At 36.5% G+C, this 20,801-nt stretch overlaps 1 protein-coding gene across 1 annotated transcript; it reads right to left on the minus strand.

Moving 5' to 3' along the window:
- Nucleotides 1–19,203: 19,203 nt before the first annotated feature.
- On the minus strand, nucleotides 19,204–20,801 carry LOC110766076 (2-oxoglutarate-dependent dioxygenase 19-like). Its single transcript, XM_021969332.2, has 3 exons — nucleotides 20,474–20,801; nucleotides 19,746–20,309; nucleotides 19,204–19,609 (listed from the first exon to the last, which is right to left on the minus strand). The coding sequence occupies exons 1-3, from the start codon at nucleotides 20,744–20,746 to the stop codon at nucleotides 19,364–19,366; spliced, it is 1,083 nt and encodes a 360-aa protein (XP_021825024.2). The 5' UTR covers nucleotides 20,747–20,801; the 3' UTR covers nucleotides 19,204–19,363.

Consider the following 20,801-nt stretch of genomic DNA (forward strand, 5'->3'; position numbering starts at 1 on the left):
GTTATGTTATGACCCACTAAGTCCACCTAAATCCCAATCTAACCTTCTTCTCCATTCACTATTTCAATCAACCCACGAATAAATAAACAAGGATTTAAAAGGTTTGTATCTGGGGTTCTCTTTGAGTTTCTGTTTTAGTAGTTCAACATTTTGCCTAAGCCTCAATGACAAATCAACCTCCTAGTGTGATGGTTGCCTATGTACTGACTAGACACAGAAGGCTAGAAGAACACAACATACGTGCATCAAATGGTAAAAGAATGGCCTGGCTTATTTGTCAGAAATATAGTCATCTAATACACAATTGGTCGCGTGGGTAGTCTGGTCGCCCTTTCCTTCTCAAGTTGCTCAGTTGGGAGAGAGATGTGGCTGGCGGTGAGGTGAGGAGGGGAGGTTGGTTGTCGTGGGGTCGAGTGGGTTGTTTGGTGGTTGTTTCCTGGGTATATTTTTTTCTTTCTTTCTAATTTTTTTTTTAACTTTTATTTTGAATTAACAGCGTTAACTTAGAGTAAATTAGTGTCTAGGTGTCAACAAATTAGCTAAGGAACTGAAGTCTAGAATAAGTGGGTTGCGTGACTGTTGCATAGATACAGCTGCACCAAAATGGATTCAGTTGCATCCTCAACTTGTGATACTCGCAAGTGCACGAGCCGTTTGGTAGTATAGCATATGTAAGTGCGAGGTCGATTCCACAGGGATTGGTGATTGAATGATCCAATTCAGTTTTCCTACACAAAACAGAAACGAAAACAAAGAACATGAAAGAAGGAAGAAAATAAGAAAGTAACTCAAGCAAATAAGTTCCCAAGTTCAATTTAGATTAATGGATTGATTCTAGCTAAAGTATGATTAAGCCATGGTGTGTGGTCATAACCTTGTGTTCCTAATTCCCTAATTTGATCATTTGTTGTCTAACCTAAAATTAAGCATTAGGAACCCATTAAGCATAGAAGAACATTTTAAACAACCAAGTATGTATCTAATCCCTGTTGTCGAATGTCCATACATACTCTTCCTATTCATAGTTCAATTCGAATTAAAGCATGGTGTATACTCTTAATTCAAACCAAGATAGCTAACATGCAAGCCTAAATGGTGATCAATCATTCAAACTAGCATATTAACTTATAAGCATAATGAATAAGAACAAAAACCATAATTGAAACTTGGAAACTAATTCAACTTGAAAACTTAAGAAAAGAATTTACATAACAAAGAAAAATAAATTACAACTAAGAAGCAAAAGGAAAGCTAGAATTGAGAACTAGAAAGCAAAATTAAGAGAATTGAGGGAGAGAAGGGAAGGGAGCTCTAGAGAAGTGTTTGAGAGCTCCCCCCCTTGGGGTGTGTTTACAAGCTTGAGAAACCTCACTATATATAGGCCTAAGGAAGCTGAAAATCTGAATTAAGTATGGCTAATGCATACAACACTTGTTTTATAAAATCTGAAATGGTTGATGCACTTCACTAATGCATACAACACTTCCATTATAAAATCTGAAATGGTTGATGCACTTCACTAATAAATCCCACCAGCAGCCCTAGCTCATCTTCATGTCACCATGACCAAGCTTCCAACCAGAAATAATAGCTCATCCTGAGGTCAGCATGACCAGCAACTTCAAGGGCTTACGAATTGGGCTTCCCTTAAGCAAATTAAGACTTTAAGCACTCAAACTTGAAGTTCAGAATGTCTTCTTTCCAGCCATATATCATTTGGGCCAATCCAAGGTCGGAGGAGGAAGTTAAGGCCAAAACAAATTGCTAACTCATTTTGCGCGCTGATAAAATCCATCCTGAGCATGGCTCTGTGTTTGCTAGGTAACAGACTCCATATTTATCCAATGGGGCTGAATTTTTGATATGTTATATTACACACCCATTGGAACAACTGTCATGAAGAATGTGGCCTCATCCGAGCTATGTAGGTTGCTGAAACAAAGCTTGCAATATGACCTACGAAACTGGGCTGGCAGGGGACTGTAGCCAAAATTGAGTTTGTCTTTAAGCTCTTCATCCATTCATCCAAATTAGGCCCTAACATGCATGGATTGCATCATTTACTATCCAAAGCCCTCATTATTACCTAAAGCTCAATGAATTGAAAGATAAACACAAAAAGGATTAAAAGCACAAGTTTAACTCAAAAACATAACCAAATCATAAGCTAGAAGGGTACAAAATGATATGTAAATATGCACCGATCAAATACCCCCAAACCTAGATTTTGCTAGTCCTCGAGCAAAACAAAAGGAAAACAAAGATAAAAACAAACAAGAAGTTAACTAGACCACTTTCGTAGGTAACTCGATTGCATTGAGCATATGCAACAAGCCTTTAAACCTCTAGGCATCCCTAGTAGGAGGAGTTGTGTCTCCTGAGGGTTTAACAGATACGATACCCACAAACGTTTTTCTAACTCTGCAAAATAAAATGGTTAGAAAACTTATTAGATTTGTTAGTCCTTAAGCAAAACCAAAAACAAAAACAAACATAAATACATTAACAAAAACAAAAAAAATAAAACAAAAAGAAAAACAATTAAAAAAATAAAAAGAACTCAAAACAATCTTTCCGAACATTTTCTGAAGAGAAATGACTCATGCACATGACTCAAAAGTTTTTAACAATAAAAGCTCAATTTTGGACATTATTCACAAAGCGGCAAAGGTCAAAACATAATATGCTCAAAGTGTGGTAGTGTGATAGCCAAATGCAACAAATTCCCCAATCTTAGTTTTCACATAATTTCAAAAATCATACAAAGCACAAATTCAACTTCAAATCTCACCAAAATTGTCCTCTCACAAATGAATCACTCGGAAGAGGGCTACAATGCAACACTCAGTTATAAACATGAGATTAGACTTAAACCATAAGGGACTTAACTCGCAATAGAAAGATGAAGAACTTGCATTAATATGATCTCAAGAAGGATGCCAAACACTTAAAAGTAGAAAAATAAATGCAATTCAACCACATGACATTTAAGATCAATTTAGGTCTTTAACATAGGTTGTAATGGGGCCAAGGGTGTAAGGTGAGTAAGAAATGAAAGGTATGGATAAAACAAAGTCCAAGGAACTCAAAATATAAGAGCATAAAACAATTGTTTACAAGACTTCGAATCATCACAATGAGAATTTATTTTTCTTTTACATGATCAAAACTCCTTATACCTTCATTTACATTGATTCACTCCTTTCCTGAACAACCACCAATTTATTTTGAAGGCCCAAAAATGAAACCCAAAAATGAAATTTCATTCAACCACCACTTAATCACAATTTTTCTCTTTTCTTTTCTTTTCTTTCACCAATTGAGTGAATTTTTTTTTTTCTTTATGTAATATCCCTTCCCAAACTTAGCATGAAAAACACATCCGAATTAGAGCTCATGAGTTCCTTAGAAAGGTAAATTCTTGTTTTTCGGGCTAAGGCGAGGAAATATAATTGGTAAAATGAAAGAAAAGGTTTACATGTAGGCTCAAAATGGTTAACAATGGAAAATCATGCTTAAGCATGCATAAGGTTAGCTTGAAAGGCACAAACGATCCAAAGAGGGCCTTAATATCACTTCTTAAATGTCATGAAATCAAATTGCATAAGAATGAATGACTTTTAAGTGTTCAACCAAATCAATGAATAATGAGATCAAACAACAACTTTGATGACAAGAAAATAAGAGTATGTATATAACACTCATGAATTGAAGTACAAGGTTCAAAAGCTCACTTTATATAGTTGGTTAAATAAGTCTAATTTATGATTCATACAATTCTTTAGATCATGCAAATCCTTTAATTGGAAAATTATGAAACAAATGGCAAGTGCAAAGAAGGTTTCGAACATGTCATGCTAGAACGATGCCAAATTAATTAATTAATTAATTATTATTTTTTACAATAAAAATTTACAAGGAAAAAAATAAATAATAAATAAAATTCAATTTTTTATTTAAGTCATGCAACATTTATCACAATCTCATCAAATGTGTTCGGAAAGTGACTAAACAAAACAAGATTCAAAACAAGAAAGAAATTTAAATTTTAAAAAAAAAATTTTTAAGAAAAACCAAGTTTACTTGCTAAACTCCAATACCCCCAAACCTAGAAATGAGCATTGTCCTCAATGTTTAAAAATTAGCCACAAACAATGTCATAACAACAAATGAAAGGTATTAAAGCAAATAAAATAAAATAAAATCACAAAATCACAAAAGAAAACAAAAACAAAATAATTATAAAATAAAAATTACAACACAAACAAACAAACAACAAAAAAAAAGAAACAGTAAACCCTAATCACACAATTCTGAAACCCAAAAAAAAATTTTGAAGCTCAAAGCCCACAATTTCGAAACACAAACCACGGTGAATTTAACCCACTTTGAAACCCAAACTAAAGTGAAACCCGACCCACAATTTGTTTTCATTTCCGGCTTTTTATTATTATTTAGTTTTGTAAAAACAAACTATCGAACCGTGATTAGCAACACAAAGAGCGGGATTTTAACATGGGTCATGATGTCTCGGTTCAGTGTAAGGGACCAACAGACAGGGCGAGACACGTGTCGATGCATAGAGGCGCCGCAGACTCCACAAGCAAAAATTACGGGCTCATGGAAAGGCGCGAAGACTTTACTGAACGCGTTCGTTCAGAAAAGACACGTCGTGATAAATGAGTTGGGTATGGTTGGAAGGCGAGAAGGTTGTGGGACTCAAGGAATGCTGGAAATTCAGAAAATGCTCAGATGCTGTAATGGCTAGGGTTTGTCAAAGACTAAGTCTATAAGAAAGGGTGAAAAAAACGCAAACTCAGAAACACACAAAAGAGAAAAGAAAGAAAGAAGAAAAGAGAGTGAGAAATCAAATGGCCTCTAACTACCCATTTTCGTTGGATCTCAACCTAGCTCCACCGACTCAGACACGAGGCCAAGCAGCGGCACCAGTATGGATGCCCTACTTTGCTTCCGCACGGGGGCATGTGACTGTCAATGACTCAATACTCCTGGACAACGATGTTGCCATTGGAGTTGGCAGAAATTAAGTGACTCCTAAAGATATACGTGTGCTGGGGACAAGGGATGACAACCGGGTCGTGAGCGATGCCCTGGCACTGAGCGTGCAGAGTACAGCAATAGTCGCAAGTTTGGGTCATCGCCTACTTGCGAAGTCCCATGAGGTGGAGGTGCTCAAAGCTCAGTTGGCGGCGGAGCGAAGTATGGTTGAAGATTGTCAGAGTGCTATAAAAAGCTTGAAAAGGGAAAGGTCAAGGATAGTGGAGGTGAATCGACACCAGCTAGAAGTATTGCGGGACGAGAATAAAAACCTATCAAAGATGGTAGAGTTGTATTCTCGCGACATGCGAAAGCAGCTGGAGGACCTAGACCGACCGGGTAAACGCAAGAAAGCAGATCACGAGAGTAGTTACGCTCAAGCTAAGATTGCGATCTTTGGGAGCTCAAGTGATGAGCCCCAAGAGGCTGTGCGTGAAGACCCAGAAGTGGACATCCAGACGGCCAAACTAAAAGCTCCTATGGTCGAGACACCGAGCGCCAAGAAGAAATGATTTCAGTTTTTATTTATTTATTTATTTTTAAAGTTTTTTTTTTTAATTTTATTTATAAAAATGTTATGCTATCTCAAAGAGACGATTGACCCTAAATTTAAAGAATGACAATCAAACAAAAACACGAAAACCCAAACATGAAATTTTTATTAGTTAAGTAAACACACAAATAGCTGCTTCTTCTTTTAAGAGAAAAACTTAAGGATGACCAGTTAAGGGCCTCAGAAAACACAGCCAGGGGTTCCAGGAAGGTTGGAGGGGTCACAATGGTCCCGCTTAAAACCCGAACTTCTTAGACACCGAAGGTGCCGCCTAAAGAACTCCTAGACACTGTATAGACTGCGGTTGCTCACTGGAGTTACCAAAAATTTAGCTCCTTCAAAGAATATCCTATGAGTTTTAAATTATAAAACCTAATAAAAAATAAATAAATAAATAAATAAATAAATAAAAACTGAAATAAACACGCAATTCAAACAAGAATTTAAAAGAAGAGATGGGATTCTTGCACCAGGTGTCCAAGACGCATCTTTAATTTTGTCTCTTCTTCCAACTAAATTCTTGAGAAACCTGACAAACAAGAAGAAAACAATTGAAAATAAATAAAATAAAATAACAACTGAAAAAAGCAAAAACACAAACATCAGAAAACAGGGAGGCAAAAGTAAGTGAAAGTGTAAGCATGCTCCCTTTTAAAAAAAAACGTGCTCGCAATTTGCGCCGGAAATGAAGGGATCCGAGAGAAAAGAGCACAGGATAGCACCCTCGAGATCCGAAGTGCTTTCGGCTCCCTCATCTGTATAAGTCTATTTAAACTCATCTCGGTGAAGTAGAAGAGCACCCCGCATTTCTTAATGCAAATTCAGAGAAAAACATCAAAAAATCCAAAAACAAAACAATGGCATCCTCATGCACTCACCTTGATGATCTTAACCTTGAATTGTCCCTTGCGCCACCGAATGCGCAGATAAGGGTTCCTCCAAACCATGTCTTCCCAAACTCCACATATCATCACGGTACGGCCTCAAACTTTGCTGAGATAATACCGAACTTTTCTGAGGCAATGCCGAACAGAGCAGCGCTGCTGGGAGGCATGATTGGTAATAAGCTCACACCGACAGATCATCTGCATGTGGCACAGAGGTCTGACAAGGCAGCGGTGGAGGAGTCCCACAATTTAACTGTACTCCACGCGGTCTCGGCTACCAATTTGGGCATGCGATTGCTGGCGAGAACACGGGAGTGTGCCGCGATGAGCGAGGAAATAGCTTCCTTGAAGGCTATGGTGGCGGACTTGCAGAAGTGGCTCTATTGTGCCAATCAGCACGTGGAAGCACTGCAGAGAAAAAATGAGGACCATGTGGAGCTGCTGCAGATTCTGCAAGTAAGAGAAAACAGAGGCATGCCATGAAGATGAAGATGAAGATGAAGAAGCTGTTTTTATTTTTAATTTACTTGAATGTTTTTTTGTTTTTTTGTTTTAAACTTTTTATCTTTTTGAATGCAATGTTTGAATAAAAATGTGTTTTTAACACTCAGAAATAAACTAACTAACCACACCACGTAAATAAATAAACTAACCTAATAAAACAAAAAAAAACATAAAAGAAAACCAAGAAGTTCCAAATTGAATTTTTAAAATTTTTTTTTTTTGTTATTATTATTTACAACTAACTGACCACACAAAGAAAAAAAACAACAAAGAAGTTCCAAATTGCAATTTACAAGGAAAAATAAAAACCCAAATTTCAAATTTCAAATTTTTTTTATATAATTATTATTATTGTTTTTAAAACACACAAATATACAAGCAACTCACGGATGACCAGTTAAGGGCCTCAGAAAACACAGCCAGGGGATCCGGGAAGGTTGGAGGGGTCACAATGGTCCCGCTTAAAACCCAAACTTCTTAGACACCGAAGGTGTCGCCTATAGAACTCCTAGACACTGTATTGACGGAAGTGCTCACTGGAGTTACCATAAGTCAGCTCATATGAAAAATCTTTTTAAAATTTTTAAGATAAGAAACAAAAACAAATTAAGATAAAATGGAACAACAAACCATAAACGAAAATGAACTAAGTACTCTAAACAAATTCAAACAAACGACATAAATAGTTGTACTAAAAGAAACAAACCAATAAACCAAAGAAAAACACAAACAGCACTTTCTATCACCCGTTTATCACCATTTGGACAGATTCGTTTCTATGTTTTTCAGCTTCGACCTCTGTTCAGGTTTTAGGCTATAACTTTCCAACCGTAAGTCCAAATTTTACGTTCTTTATATGGTTGGATTCAGCATAGAAAAACAAAGAACTCAACGCGGACCAAAAGGCAAAAACAACTACGAAAATAAACAGAATTCAAAAAAGAGAAAGGATTGAAATGCTCCCCCTTGAAGCGATTAGATCGAGCATGGATGCACTTGGAGGTCGCGACTTCTCCCACTACTCCACACTTCCTATCTTTGAAGTTGCCATCTCTCTCCATTTTTATTGAGCTATTTACATTGCTAAAACAAACACACAAAAACTTGAAACGGAATTAAAGGATTACGAAATATAAAAAAAAACTAAAAATGAAAGGGAAAAATCAACACAAGTCCAATTCCATGCTTCAAAGCAACAAGCACTAATGGGTTGTGTAAGCTGGGACTTAAACCCAGTTCTCTTGCTTGTTGGGCAATTGTCCTTTTCTGTTGGACTACAAACACAACTTGTCCATTAACGTCATTAACTTTAAAACTTGAAATTGTTCAGTTAAGAAAAAAAATAAAGTAGGAAAGCCAAATAGAATCAAACAATGTTACCGATCCCCGGCAACGGCGCCAAAAACTTGTTGCGTAGATACAGCTGCACCAAAATGGATTCAGTTGCATCCTCAACTTGTGATACTCGCAAGTGCACGAGCCGTTTGGTAGTATAGCATATGTAAGTGCGAGGTCGATTCCACAGGGATTGGTGATTGAATGATCCAATTCAGTTTTCCTACACAAAACAGAAACGAAAACAAAGAACATGAAAGAAGGAAGAAAATAAGAAAGTAACTCAAGCAAATAAGTTCCCAAGTTCAATTTAGATTAATGGATTGATTCTAGCTAAAGTATGATTAAGCCATGGTGTGTGGTCATAACCTTGTGTTCCTAATTCCCTAATTTGATCATTTGTTGTCTAACCTAAAATTAAGCATTAGGAACCCATTAAGCATAGAAGAACATTTTAAACAACCAAGTATGTATCTAATCCCTGTTGTCGAATGTCCATACATACTCTTCCTATTCATAGTTCAATTCGAATTAAAGCATGGTGTATACTCTTAATTCAAACCAAGATAGCTAACATGCAAGCCTAAATGGTGATCAATCATTCAAACTAGCATATTAACTTATAAGCATAATGAATAAGAACAAAAACCATAATTGAAACTTGGAAACTAATTCAACTTGAAAACTTAAGAAAAGAATTTACATAACAAAGAAAAATAAATTACAACTAAGAAGCAAAAGGAAAGCTAGAATTGAGAACTAGAAAGCAAAATTAAGAGAATTGAGGGAGAGAAGGGAAGGGAGCTCTAGAGAAGTGTTTGAGAGCTCCCCCCCTTGGGGTGTGTTTACAAGCTTGGGAAACCTCACTATATATAGGCCTAAGGAAGCTGAAAATCTGAATTAAGTATGGCTAATGCATACAACACTTGTTTTATAAAATCTGAAATGGTTGATGTACTTCACTAATGCATACAACACTTCCATTATAAAATCTGAAATGGTTGATGCACTTCACTAATAAATCCCACCAGCAGCCCTAGCTCATCTTCATGTCACCATGACCAAGCTTCCAACCAGAAATAATAGCTCATCCTGAGGTCAGCATGACCAGCAACTTCAAGGGCTTACGAATTGGGCTTCCCTTAAGCAAATTAAGACTTTAAGCACTCAAACTTGAAGTTCAGAATGTCTTATTTCCAGCCATATATCATTTGGGCCAATCCAAGGTCGGAGGAGGAAGTTAAGGCCAAAACAAATTGCTAACTCATTTTGCGCGCTGATAAAATCCATCCTGAGCATGGCTCTGTGTTTGCTAGGTAAAAGACTCCATATTTATCCAATGGGGCTGAATGTTGGATATGTTATATTACATACCCATTGGAACAACTTTCATGAAGAATGTGGCCTCATCCGAGCTATGTAGGTTGCTGAAACAAAGCTTTCAATATGACCTACGAAACTGGGCTGGCAGGGGACTGTAGCCAAAATTGAGTTTGTCTTTAAGCTCTTCATCCATTCATCCAAATTAGGCCCTAACATGCATGGATTGCATCATTTACTATCCAAAGCCCTCATTATTACCTAAAGCTCAATGAATTGAAAGATAAACACAAAAAGGATTAAAAGCACAAGTTTAACTCAAAAACATAACCAAATCATAAGCTAGAAGGGTACAAAATGATATGTAAATATGCACCGATCAGTGACCTTAGAAGTCATTTTATACATGGGTAAATTTGTCTTTAAAATTTTGAAGATAAGATGGGTATGGAAATTGGACAGGTGGGTGGAAATAGCAGCACTCTTTCTTTTCTTATCTCCCTCTTCACAGTAGTAGAAGAGGTGAATTTGGTGGTGAGGTGAAGATTATTTCTTCTGTTTTTTTTTAAGAGAAACACAACAAGAAGGACGATTCTTTCTTGCAAATCGTGACCAAGAAGGACGATTCCTTCTTGCAAACTCAGGTTAGGCTTCACAGATTTTTAATTTTGTTTCTCTGTTGTGTTTTTTGTGTGTGGGTATTTTGTATGATTGTATCTGTTTGGAGCTTTTTTTATTTTTAATAAAAGTCTTGTTATTAGTTGTTGAGTATATTTGAATTTGTTTTATTAATTGGGTATTAGACTATTAGACATAATGAATGTGAACCATGTTTTATTTTGTTTCTCTGTTTTGATGTGTTTTGTATCTTTGTATGATTTTATCTGTATTTGATTTTTTATTTTTAATAAAAGTCTTGTTTCTCTGTCTTGAAATATTGAGAATTAATTATTATTTTAATTGCCATGTCCTAGCCGTGTCCGTGTCCTACTTTTTTGAGATTTTCCGTGTCGCTATGTCGCCGTTCGCGTTCCCGTGTCCCCGTTTCCGTGTCTGTGCAACATAGGTCGAAGCCTCCATATGAACATCGAAGAAGCAACCCGGCTCTCCCATCCTTGCCCCCGAAACTCTCCAACCAGCCAGTTGAAATCGAACCAGACGCCTCTCAACAACGAACAGCCGCTAGTTACATCCGAAGGAAAGAGAGGGCAAAACGGGGAAAACAGAAAACAATCAGCCAAGGGCAAAACCGTAATTTTACTGTGGAAGGGGAAAAAAGAGCTGGCTGAACAGTTTAAAATAAAGGCATTTTCGTAAATTCACTGTGCTTAAGAACAGTGTTTAGTTGGATTGCCGTTTAGTATATATATAATTTGTATTTAGGTGTAACAAGTTGACGACTATTTTTTACTAAAAGTCCAAGTCAAAAGTTCAAACCTCAACTATTTTACCCCATTGACAGAACTGACAAATTAAACTAGTTTTTCTTTTCTGGTTGTTGATAAATAAACTAGTTTCAGACCTACTTGCCTGACTTGTGTTGGGTTGAGTATAAGATGTCGAGTTTTGAATGTCTCAACATTATATTACTGCTATACAATAGAAACAAAATCAAAAAGATTCTAGAGTCTTTTAGGTCGACACTATCTTGCAGTGAAGTTTCTCTCTCTTCCTCTCTCTAAAATTTCATAACTGTAGGAGAGGGAGAGAGAGTTGAATAACAATTTAGGATGTTGTGAACCATATAATTTCTGAGCCAAAAAAAAAAGAACCATCTGATTTATTCTTCGTTTTAAAGAAAGTTCAAATTAATGGGTCAATAAGGTATAACGTTTCACCTAGAACATAACTTGCACCGCATAGCACCCATGTCTAGTTTTGAACGTCTCAACATCCATTGGACCAAGCCTTAATACAATAGAAACAAAATGAAAAAGATTCTAGAGTCTTTTAGGTGTATACTATTTGCATAACCTCTTCAATACCTAAACTTTTGAAAGTGTGTTTAATTTAATAGACACAAATAATAGTGGCATCCATTATAAAACATATGTATTATTTTATTATAAATTTATTATAAACCAAACATATGTACACAAATAGTGTACGATTGTAAACCAAACTTTCTAGAACATATGTATTATTTTATTATAAATTTCTATTTAATCAAATCAACTAATAGAACAGATATAATGTTAATTGCATGAGAGAATGAACGCATATATATATTTATCTAGAAAACTCACTTTTGGGCACTGATAGATCCAAGAATTTTTTAGCGAAGGTGCAATTTTGAAAGGTTAAAAGCTTTAGTTAAAAAAATGACAACCAAATATCCTTATAATTTAAACAATACCAATGTCATTCAAAAGTCATAGAAAAAAAAATAGCATTACAAATAACCTACAACTGTTGTCGACAAGCTTTCATATCATGTGCAAGAAGGGAAAAAAAAACGCAAAATTCTTGTGATGCATGCACACTTGATAAATTTGGGTGATGTTAAATTGGTCATTTATAAAGAGAACTCTCAATCCCACTTAAATAAGGAATTGTGCAAACCCTATTAAAGCCCAATTAAATAAAGAGAACTCCCAAAAATTCTATAGTGAGAATGCCATATATGGACCTCTCATGTGAACCTTCATATTAGCCACAAGATCATTTCATTAAACTTAAGTGAAGTTACTATTCAGATGAATCATGTGGCTAATATGAAGGTCCATATCAATTGTCCAAAACATACTTTCGTTGAGACAAAGAAATGTCATGTTTTGATCTAGCAACTTCTATCCCAAGGAAGCACTTATTCCTTCGCAAGATACTTTTGCAATTTTTTCATCTCATCATCATCACGAGTAATGCACCATATCATCAACATATAAGATCAAAGTAGTGAGTTTGCCATTCGGACACTTCAAGAACAAGGTATGGTGTGAATTACTTTGAGTATATTCAAATTTCTTCATAGATGTAGTAAACTTCCCGAACCATAAACACCTTTCTTGTAGGTCTCCATGAAAGAAGACATTCTTGACATGTAATAATGGTCAGTCTAAATTAGCAGCTAGAGACGAAAAGAACATGTATTGTATTAGCATGTAATAATGGTAATTCTAAATTAGCAGCTAGAGGCAAGAGAAGCAAATGTATCTTGGTAATCTCCATCATATGTCTAACAACCGGCTTTATACCTATCCATCATATATCATATCATATATCATATAACTGATTTATATATGATGCATATGACTTTGACAATTTATAAGTAGACACATGGTTGCTAATAGGATATTTGGTATTGAATTTAAGATCACAAGAATATTTAGTTTTGGATGTGCAATAGTTAGATCGAGAAGGAAGCTTATACAGCACATCAATTGAAGTCTCAAAAGATTAAAGGGTTATCTCATGTGTTTTGTTGTCATGAATCGATTGAGTCAATAGCAGAGCAGACCGGAGTATACATTGCAACATACTTTATCTTCTTTTTAAATTAATTGTTTGGCTTAAATTAATCGCAAGTGAAGATAGTTTCCAATCTGGGAATTCACTACTACAAAAAGTGAAAAAGACGTCCAGAAAAAAACGACGGTAGAACAAAATACCGTAGTTGTGTTTAGAAACACGACGGTAACAGAAAACCATCGTGGATAAGTAACTTAAACACCTAAAAAATGTTGGTCCGCTTGGATATTTTTTTTAAACAACGCATTTAAATAAAAAAGCGTTGTCTTATTAAAAAGGTTTTCTTCAAAGTTAAATTCTGACCCAAAAACAACGACAGCAGGTATGAAGCCACCAACGTAGAAAGTAAAGACGACGGTTCAACAAAACAGCCGTTGTGTTAACTCCTACATAAACACGACCAACTGTTCTTAGTCCGCGTCGTATAATATTACAGAATCCACGTCTGCATATTACAAAACAACGTCGTATTAAATCAATGTTCCACAACGCGAAAGATAAATTTATTGACCTATTATTAAATCCATGCCCTACAAGCGCCATGCAAAAGTTGGGGGCCATTTAGGAGAAAACATATTTTCGGCAGCCAATAGAAAGGTGACACGTGGAAAAAGTAATATTCCTTAGGTCAATTTAAGATAGGAATATCTCCTTAAATCAAGGATGAAAATTTCCACCAAATCTCCTTGAGTAATCCTATCACCTATTTTTGGGTAAGAATAATTCCAATTGAATAAGGAATTATTCTTCAAATCCTAGCCAAGCAAGGAGACTATATAAAGGCAAGCATACACCACATTTGAGGTAATTATGAAACCCTAGCAAAACTACTCTCTATCACTCTCTCTTTCTCTCGCCACCCTCTCCTCTCTCTTTCGCACATGGCCACACGCCACTAAACATAGCCACGCGACACTACACACGACCACGCGCCACCCGGCTCTCCACGTGAGCGAAAACTCCCTCCTTTAAGTATTTGTTGCATCTTCCGAGATCCTTTTAACTGACTTTGGCATCAGAGGGCCTTTGATCAACACCCCCTGGGTGTGGTCTGATCGGTTCATAATTGTATATCATTTTGTACCCTTCTAGCTTATGATTTGATTATGTTTTTGAGTTAAACTTGTGCTTTTAATCATTTTTGTGTTTATCTTTCAGTTCATTGAGTTTTAGGTAACAATGATGGCTTTGGATAGGAAATGATGCAATCCATGCATGTTAAGGCCTGATTTGGGTGAATGGAAGAAGAGCTTAAAGACAAACTAATTTTGGCTACAAACCCTTGCCAGCCCAGTTTCGTAGGTCAACTTCTTGGCCTTGGATCAGCATGCTCTGGGGCTCGGATGAGATGAAGATCTTCATGAACGTTGTTCCAATGGGTGTGTACTATAACATATCCAAATGTCAGCCGAATTGAACATATCTGGAGTCCTTAGCCCGTCCAACACTGAACCCTGCTTAGGAGGATTTGCAGCTGCCAGCTTTTAGCCATGTGCCTCCTTTTAGCCATAACTGACTTTGTACCCAACATAATGAGTGAAGTAGGGAGGCATTCCAGCTATGAAAGTCTAAAGGAGCAAGTTGGTACATGTTGGAGCTATTAAAGAGAAGCATGTGCATGCATGTGAAGCAAAAAGAAAGAAATGAAATGAAATGAGTCAATTCCAGTCTCTGTTCGGCAGCCAACTTGCAAGGCCCAAAACGCACACTTCTACTGCTCCGATGGGAATACTTTATTCATAGAAGTTGTTCCAATGGGTGTCTAGTATAACATATCCAAATTTGAGCCCCATTGGATACGTTTTGAAACCTCTGGCCTTCCTACACCAAGTCTGGTTCAGAAGAATCATTTCTTTTCAGCAACCAAAAGAAAACCACATGGGTTGGCAGCAAAAGGCAGCCACAATTGAACTCCTTTGAAAACCCATGTGAAGAAAGCTTCAAGAGCAGCAAAATAAGTATGGGATGGAATTGATTCCAACCACACTAACATAGACAAGATGAAGTGAGAGTTATGGGTTGTATTAAAAGAGGAATGGTGGTGTTGGAATTCATCATGATGTTCCTCCCTCTTAGCCCTATAAATAGAGAAGTCTTCAAGCTTCAAAAAAAACCCCAAGGAGGGGAGCTCTCAAACACTTCTCTAGAGCTCCCTTCCCTTCTCTCCCTCAAATTCTCTTAGTTTCTCTTTCTAGTTTTCAATTGTTGTAATGAAATATTTGTGCTGAAATTCTCCTTAAGTTTTTCTTAGTTCCACTTTACTTTTCATTGTTATGTAAATTCTTTTCTTTAGTTTCAAGTTTGATTAGTTTCCAAGTTTCAATTATGGTTTTTGTTCTTATTCATTATGCTTATAAGTTAATATGCTAGTTTGAATGATTGATCACCATTTAGGCTTGCATGTTAGCTATCTTGGTTTGAATTAAGAGTAGACACCATGCTTTAATTCGAATTGAACTATGAATAGGAAGAGTATGTATGGACATTCGACAACAGGGATTAGATACATACTTGGTTGTTTAAAATGTTCTTCTATGCTTAATGGATTCCTAATGCTTAGTTTAGGTTAGACAACAGATGATCAAATTAGGGAATTAGGAATACAAGGTTAGGACCAAACACCATGGCTTAATCATACTTTAGCTAGAATCAATCCGTTAATCTAATTGAACTTGGGAACTTATCTACTTGAGTTATTTTCTTTTCTTTCTTTCTTATTTTATTTATTTTCTTTCTTATTTTTCTGTTATGTGTAGGAAAACTGAATTGGATTATTCAATCACCAATCCCTGTGGAATCGACCTCGCACTTACATATGCTATACTACCGAACGGCTCGTGCACTTGCGAGTATCACAAGTTGAAGATGCAGCTGAATCCATTTTGGTGCAGCTGAATCGACGCAACATGGTCCATTGACCTAAATTTATTTTGCAAGGAGCGAGAGAGAAGAAGTTCAAAGGGTGGAAGAATCGTCTACAAATATTCTCCCGTGAGATTATTTGCACAAACAATTAGTTTAAGAGATGGATGATATTACGCCTACCTATTAGCTTAGAATTCTTTATACCGTAGGCATCTTGAAGTCAATTATATTCTTTCTGTTTTATCCCTTTGTTGGCATCTTTTTCAATTGAAGACATCCCTTTGGTGGACTCTTTTTCAAATGTAGTTTATTAATTTTATAGGAATTATAATTGAATTAACACATTAGTTGACCCGTGTTCGGAGAGTGTCTTGACCGTATATGGAGAGTGTTTGACCGTGGACAAGGCTATAGCCATTGGACACGGGTGTCTGAGAAGTGTATGACACTCCCACTCTTGGGCTTAGTGGAGTGTCCATGCAACATAGTTGATTCCTATAATTTGGTCATATCTTCAGGAATTGTGTCACAAGAATAATTCATGCATTAGGCTCATTTTATCACAAAGACTAGTTTGATAAACATTTCGTATTTCATTTTTATATGGAAGATACAAGGGAAAAATTTAAAAGGAAGAATGAGAAAGAAGGGATGAGAGAGGGATGGATAAGAGGGTAAGAAACTGTAATGGAATGCTACACAAACTGAAAACAAATACTTACAAGCAATTGCAAATATTTTTTTTCTTTTCAAGTTCTTTTTCATGCATTCTCCTTTTCTTCTCCATCTTCTCTCCATTCTCTGATCTTCTTAATTAATCCCCAAAACAAGTTCCCTATTTAGGGTAGATAGTCATGCTATTAAATAATTTTCTTATATATATAAATTATAATAGATAATTTTGTATTACATGAATTGCTCTTTGCTGAGAATTTCACAATGAATTCACGCATAATTAAATAACTTCTAAGCCTATCTGAAAACACAGAGCATGAATATATACTTAACGCATAATCAATATATATTTTTGAAGACCAGAAATAAAAGAAGCTACAACTCTTCATTGGATCGTCGAGATAGCCTAGATTCGGAGGTGATCTAAGCAAGGCTTGGTGAGGGCAGCAGGGCTTGCTTGAAGCTCCATGAATTTCTCATATGTCATCCCAACGTATTTTGGGGCTTGGCCTTCTCTCTCCAACAACTCTGGGATTGGTAAAGCTGGTGTGTCCAGTGAGGGTCCATGGGGCACAGCTATTGATATCCTTGTAGCTTTGTTGTTCACAACAGCCCTATGCCATATGCTCTTGTACTTGTCGTTTGTCAAAATCTTCCACAAAGAATTAACCATATACATAAATAATGGGTACCATTAAAGCTGGTTGGATGGTGAAGATCTCGATCTCCATGCTCTTTAACGATGATCTCCATCTCAGGTGTTCAACTTTCTCATCAACCTCAACGGCTTGGTCTGATTAGCTTTTCAATTTCGTAGTCACGATCTAGAAACACTCGTCGAAATCTGTCGCGCATGCCACTTTAGGCCCATGGCTGTCATCACCATTTCATGCCCTTGGCCCTCGCACTCCTCTGAAGGTCCAAGCCCTATAATTGTCCTAATCTCCTGATAATTGTGAAGATCGAAACCCTAGCCTCCTACCTTTCGAAAGGTTTTATTTGAAAGTCACATAATCTCTCAATACCCTTCTATATCTTGCTAATGAATTCTGGATTAGTCTCCTTGCGTTTCTGGTATGTTCTTTGTCTCCCTGAGATTATTTCGGTTGTAAATCGTGATGGTTGCACCAAGTTGTGAACCTTGTTAATCAGTTATGACCTTTTCAGCCATATCTATTGCTCTTCTTCTCTGATGACACTTTAAGGTAATAGCTTATCCAAGTATATTACTGTTGTGCTTCTTTTGAGAGATCATGCTCTAACTCTTCTTTTTTTTATTTGCAGATTTATAACTTTTTCTTTTGCAGGTTTTCTATGGTCTTTTACTATGTGAGTCATATGTCTTTTTGTTGTTGAAAATTTGTTACCTTCTCTTTTCACCATCATTTTATTTATATATTTTTCCTTTTGCAAGTTCTCGATGGTCTTTTTTATGCTCATTTTACAAGTTTTCTATGGAAATATGGTCCAATGGTAAAATTTCTCTTCCACCTAATTTTATATGGTTATAATCTTAGCTGTTTTTCTCTCTCTGTCATTTTGATTTATTTACAGGGATGATGTGGAGGAGACTTCAGTTACGCATCATTTGTATGTTTGGATGAGGAAGGCTTGGATTAGGAGTATGTAGGTCTTGTTAGGAAAAGAATGTACTACTTAATTACCATATGTATCAATTGAATATTTATATTTAATTGGTAGGAATTATGTTTGTTGTAGAATAAAGATTGGTTAACTATGTAATAACTATTGAATCTTCAAGTTTTATGAAAGAAACTATTTTTGAGTATATATATTCATTAATAAAGCATTATGGTTGGTTTTCTAGTTAAAATCGTTGTATAGTATCATAGGAAATCAAAAGGAACTAAAATGTAGCAGTTTGGGAACTTATTAGACGACGATTTTTATAATAAATCATGGTCTTTACAGATAATTTACGACGGTTTTTATAAAAAAGGGTCATCTATTATATGTAAAGATGACGGGTTTTTTTTAAAAAGGGTCGTCTATTTTATGTAAAGATGACGGTTTTTTTTTTAAAAGGGTCGTCTATTGTGAAGTAAATATGACGGTTTTTTTTTTAAAAAGGGTCGTCTATTATATGTAAAGATGACGGTTTTTATAAAAAACTGTCATCTTAACCTACAATCCACGACGGTTTTAATAAAAAACCGTCATCTTAACCTACAATACACGACGGTTAATAAAACCGTCGTCTTTCCTCCTATAATTAACGATCTTTACCTCTAAACAACGACGATTTTCTTTAAAAATCGTCGACTTTACAGATAAACAACGACGGTGAAAAGCCGTCGTAGTTTGACATCCAAAAAGATGGCGGTCGATTTAACGACGGTTTTCAAAGCATTACAATGACGGTGGATCCCCGTCTTCTCCATCTTCTCTCCATTCTCTGATCTTCTTAATTAATCCCCAAAACAAGTTCCCTATTTAGGGTAGATAGTCATGCTATTAAATAATTTTCTTATATATATAAATTATAATATAGATAATTTTGTATTACATGAATTGCTCTTTGCTGAGAATTTCACAATGAATTCACGCATAATTAAATAACTTCTAAGCCTATCTGAAAACACAGAGCATGAATATATACTTAACGCATAATCAATATATATTTTTGAAGACCAGAAATAAAAGAAGCTACTACTCTTCATTGGATCGTCGAGATAGCCTAGATTCGGAGGTGATCTAAGCAAGGCTTGGTGAGGGCAGCAGGGCTTGCTTGAAGCTCCATGAATTTCTCATATGTCATCCCAACGTATTTTGGGGCTTGGCCTTCTCTCTCTAACAACTCTGGGATTGGTAAAGCTGGTGTGTCCAGTGAGGGTCCATGGGGCACAGCTATTGATATCCTTGTAGCTTTGTTGTTCACAACAGCCCTATGCCATATGCTCTTGTACTTGTCGTTTGTCAAAATCTGCCACAAAGAATTAACCATACTCATAAAAAATCGGTACCATTAATTTATGAAAATAAGTAGAGAATTATTAGATTTTGTAATTCTTAGATAAGATGGGTTTTGGATTTAAAAAAGTTGGGTGTTATTTTGGTACCTGAATTTGGTCACCAATGTTAACAATAAAAGCTCCCGGAGTAGCATTCACCAACACCCATTGGTCTTTGTGCTTGACTTCAAGGCCACCCATCTCATTCTGGATGAGGAGGGTCACCAGTCCATGATCGGTATGAGGAGGAATGCCGATCGCTTTATCAGGCTGTGGGCACGCCGGGTAGTAATTTGCGGCCAGAATTTGTAAGCCACGGTTCCAGTTCATGGCCTTTGCTATGTAGTCAGCCTCCAACCCTAAGCTCTCTGATATTCCCTTCAATATTTCTGTGGCTACTTCTCGGGTTCTTTTGCTGTACTCCAGTGAAACCTCGCTGTATCCAGCAGGTTTGTAGAGTGAGTTGAATTCAGGGTGGGCTATGACCTTGAGGAAATCCCTCCATAGACGAACTTTTTCAATGGCGACGTTGGCACTGGTACCGCACCTAATTGGGTCCAACAGGTTCTTTGTTTGAAACTCCTTCTTCTCCTCCTCCGGTAGGTCAAAAAATCTATGACACGCATCGATCATTGATTTCATCAACCTCTCTGGTACACCATGGTTGGTCACCTATTAAACCCAGCATGAATACATTTAATGTTTGATTAGCTTCATTTTCATCACATGCGTTAATGCATATAAAACAAACAAAATCAACTTAATATTCATAGTCTGGCAACATAAGCATCACGAAAGAGCATTTCTCTGTGATTGACACAAAAGGAAGTACATACCTGGAAGAAGCCCCATTCCTCACAAGCTCTTCCTAGCTCCTCGATCACTTTTGCCCGTTGATCAGGAGAACCAGAGGTGAGAAGAGCAAAATCAATGGTGGGGATTGAGTGTTCGGGGTCATTTGCATCTCCTTGTTCATTAGGATTTTTGGTATAAGTGTACTCGGAAGGTACAGAACTGAGAGCAGCTGAGGCAGCTAGTCTTTTGATGCTTGCAACTTCGGTTTCATGACCATTGGATGCCTCAGTTAATGAAGTTACTGCAGGTGCCATTGGAAGAGAGATTGAAAAGGAAGTGTGTTTTGAGAACGAGAGATGTTTAAATGAA

This window comes from Prunus avium, chromosome 8 (genome assembly GCF_965620075.1).
Source record: "Prunus avium chromosome 8, drPruAviu1.hap1.1, whole genome shotgun sequence".
Classification (NCBI taxonomy): Eukaryota; Viridiplantae; Streptophyta; class Magnoliopsida; order Rosales; family Rosaceae; genus Prunus; species Prunus avium.

Bases quoted from the DNA above. Each gene is read 5' to 3' on its own strand.
- LOC110766076 (XM_021969332.2), bottom strand. From the start codon at position 20,746: ATGGCACCTGCAGTAACTTCATTAACTGAGGCATCCAATGGTCATGAA. The intron at 20,310-20,473 runs GTATGTACTTCC...TGGGTTTAATAG, and splicing joins AGGAATGGGGCTTCTTCCAG to GTGACCAACCATGGTGTACC. The intron at 19,610-19,745 runs GTACCAAAATAA...TCTTTGTGGCAG, and splicing joins ACATTGGTGACCAAATTCAG to ATTTTGACAAACGACAAGTA.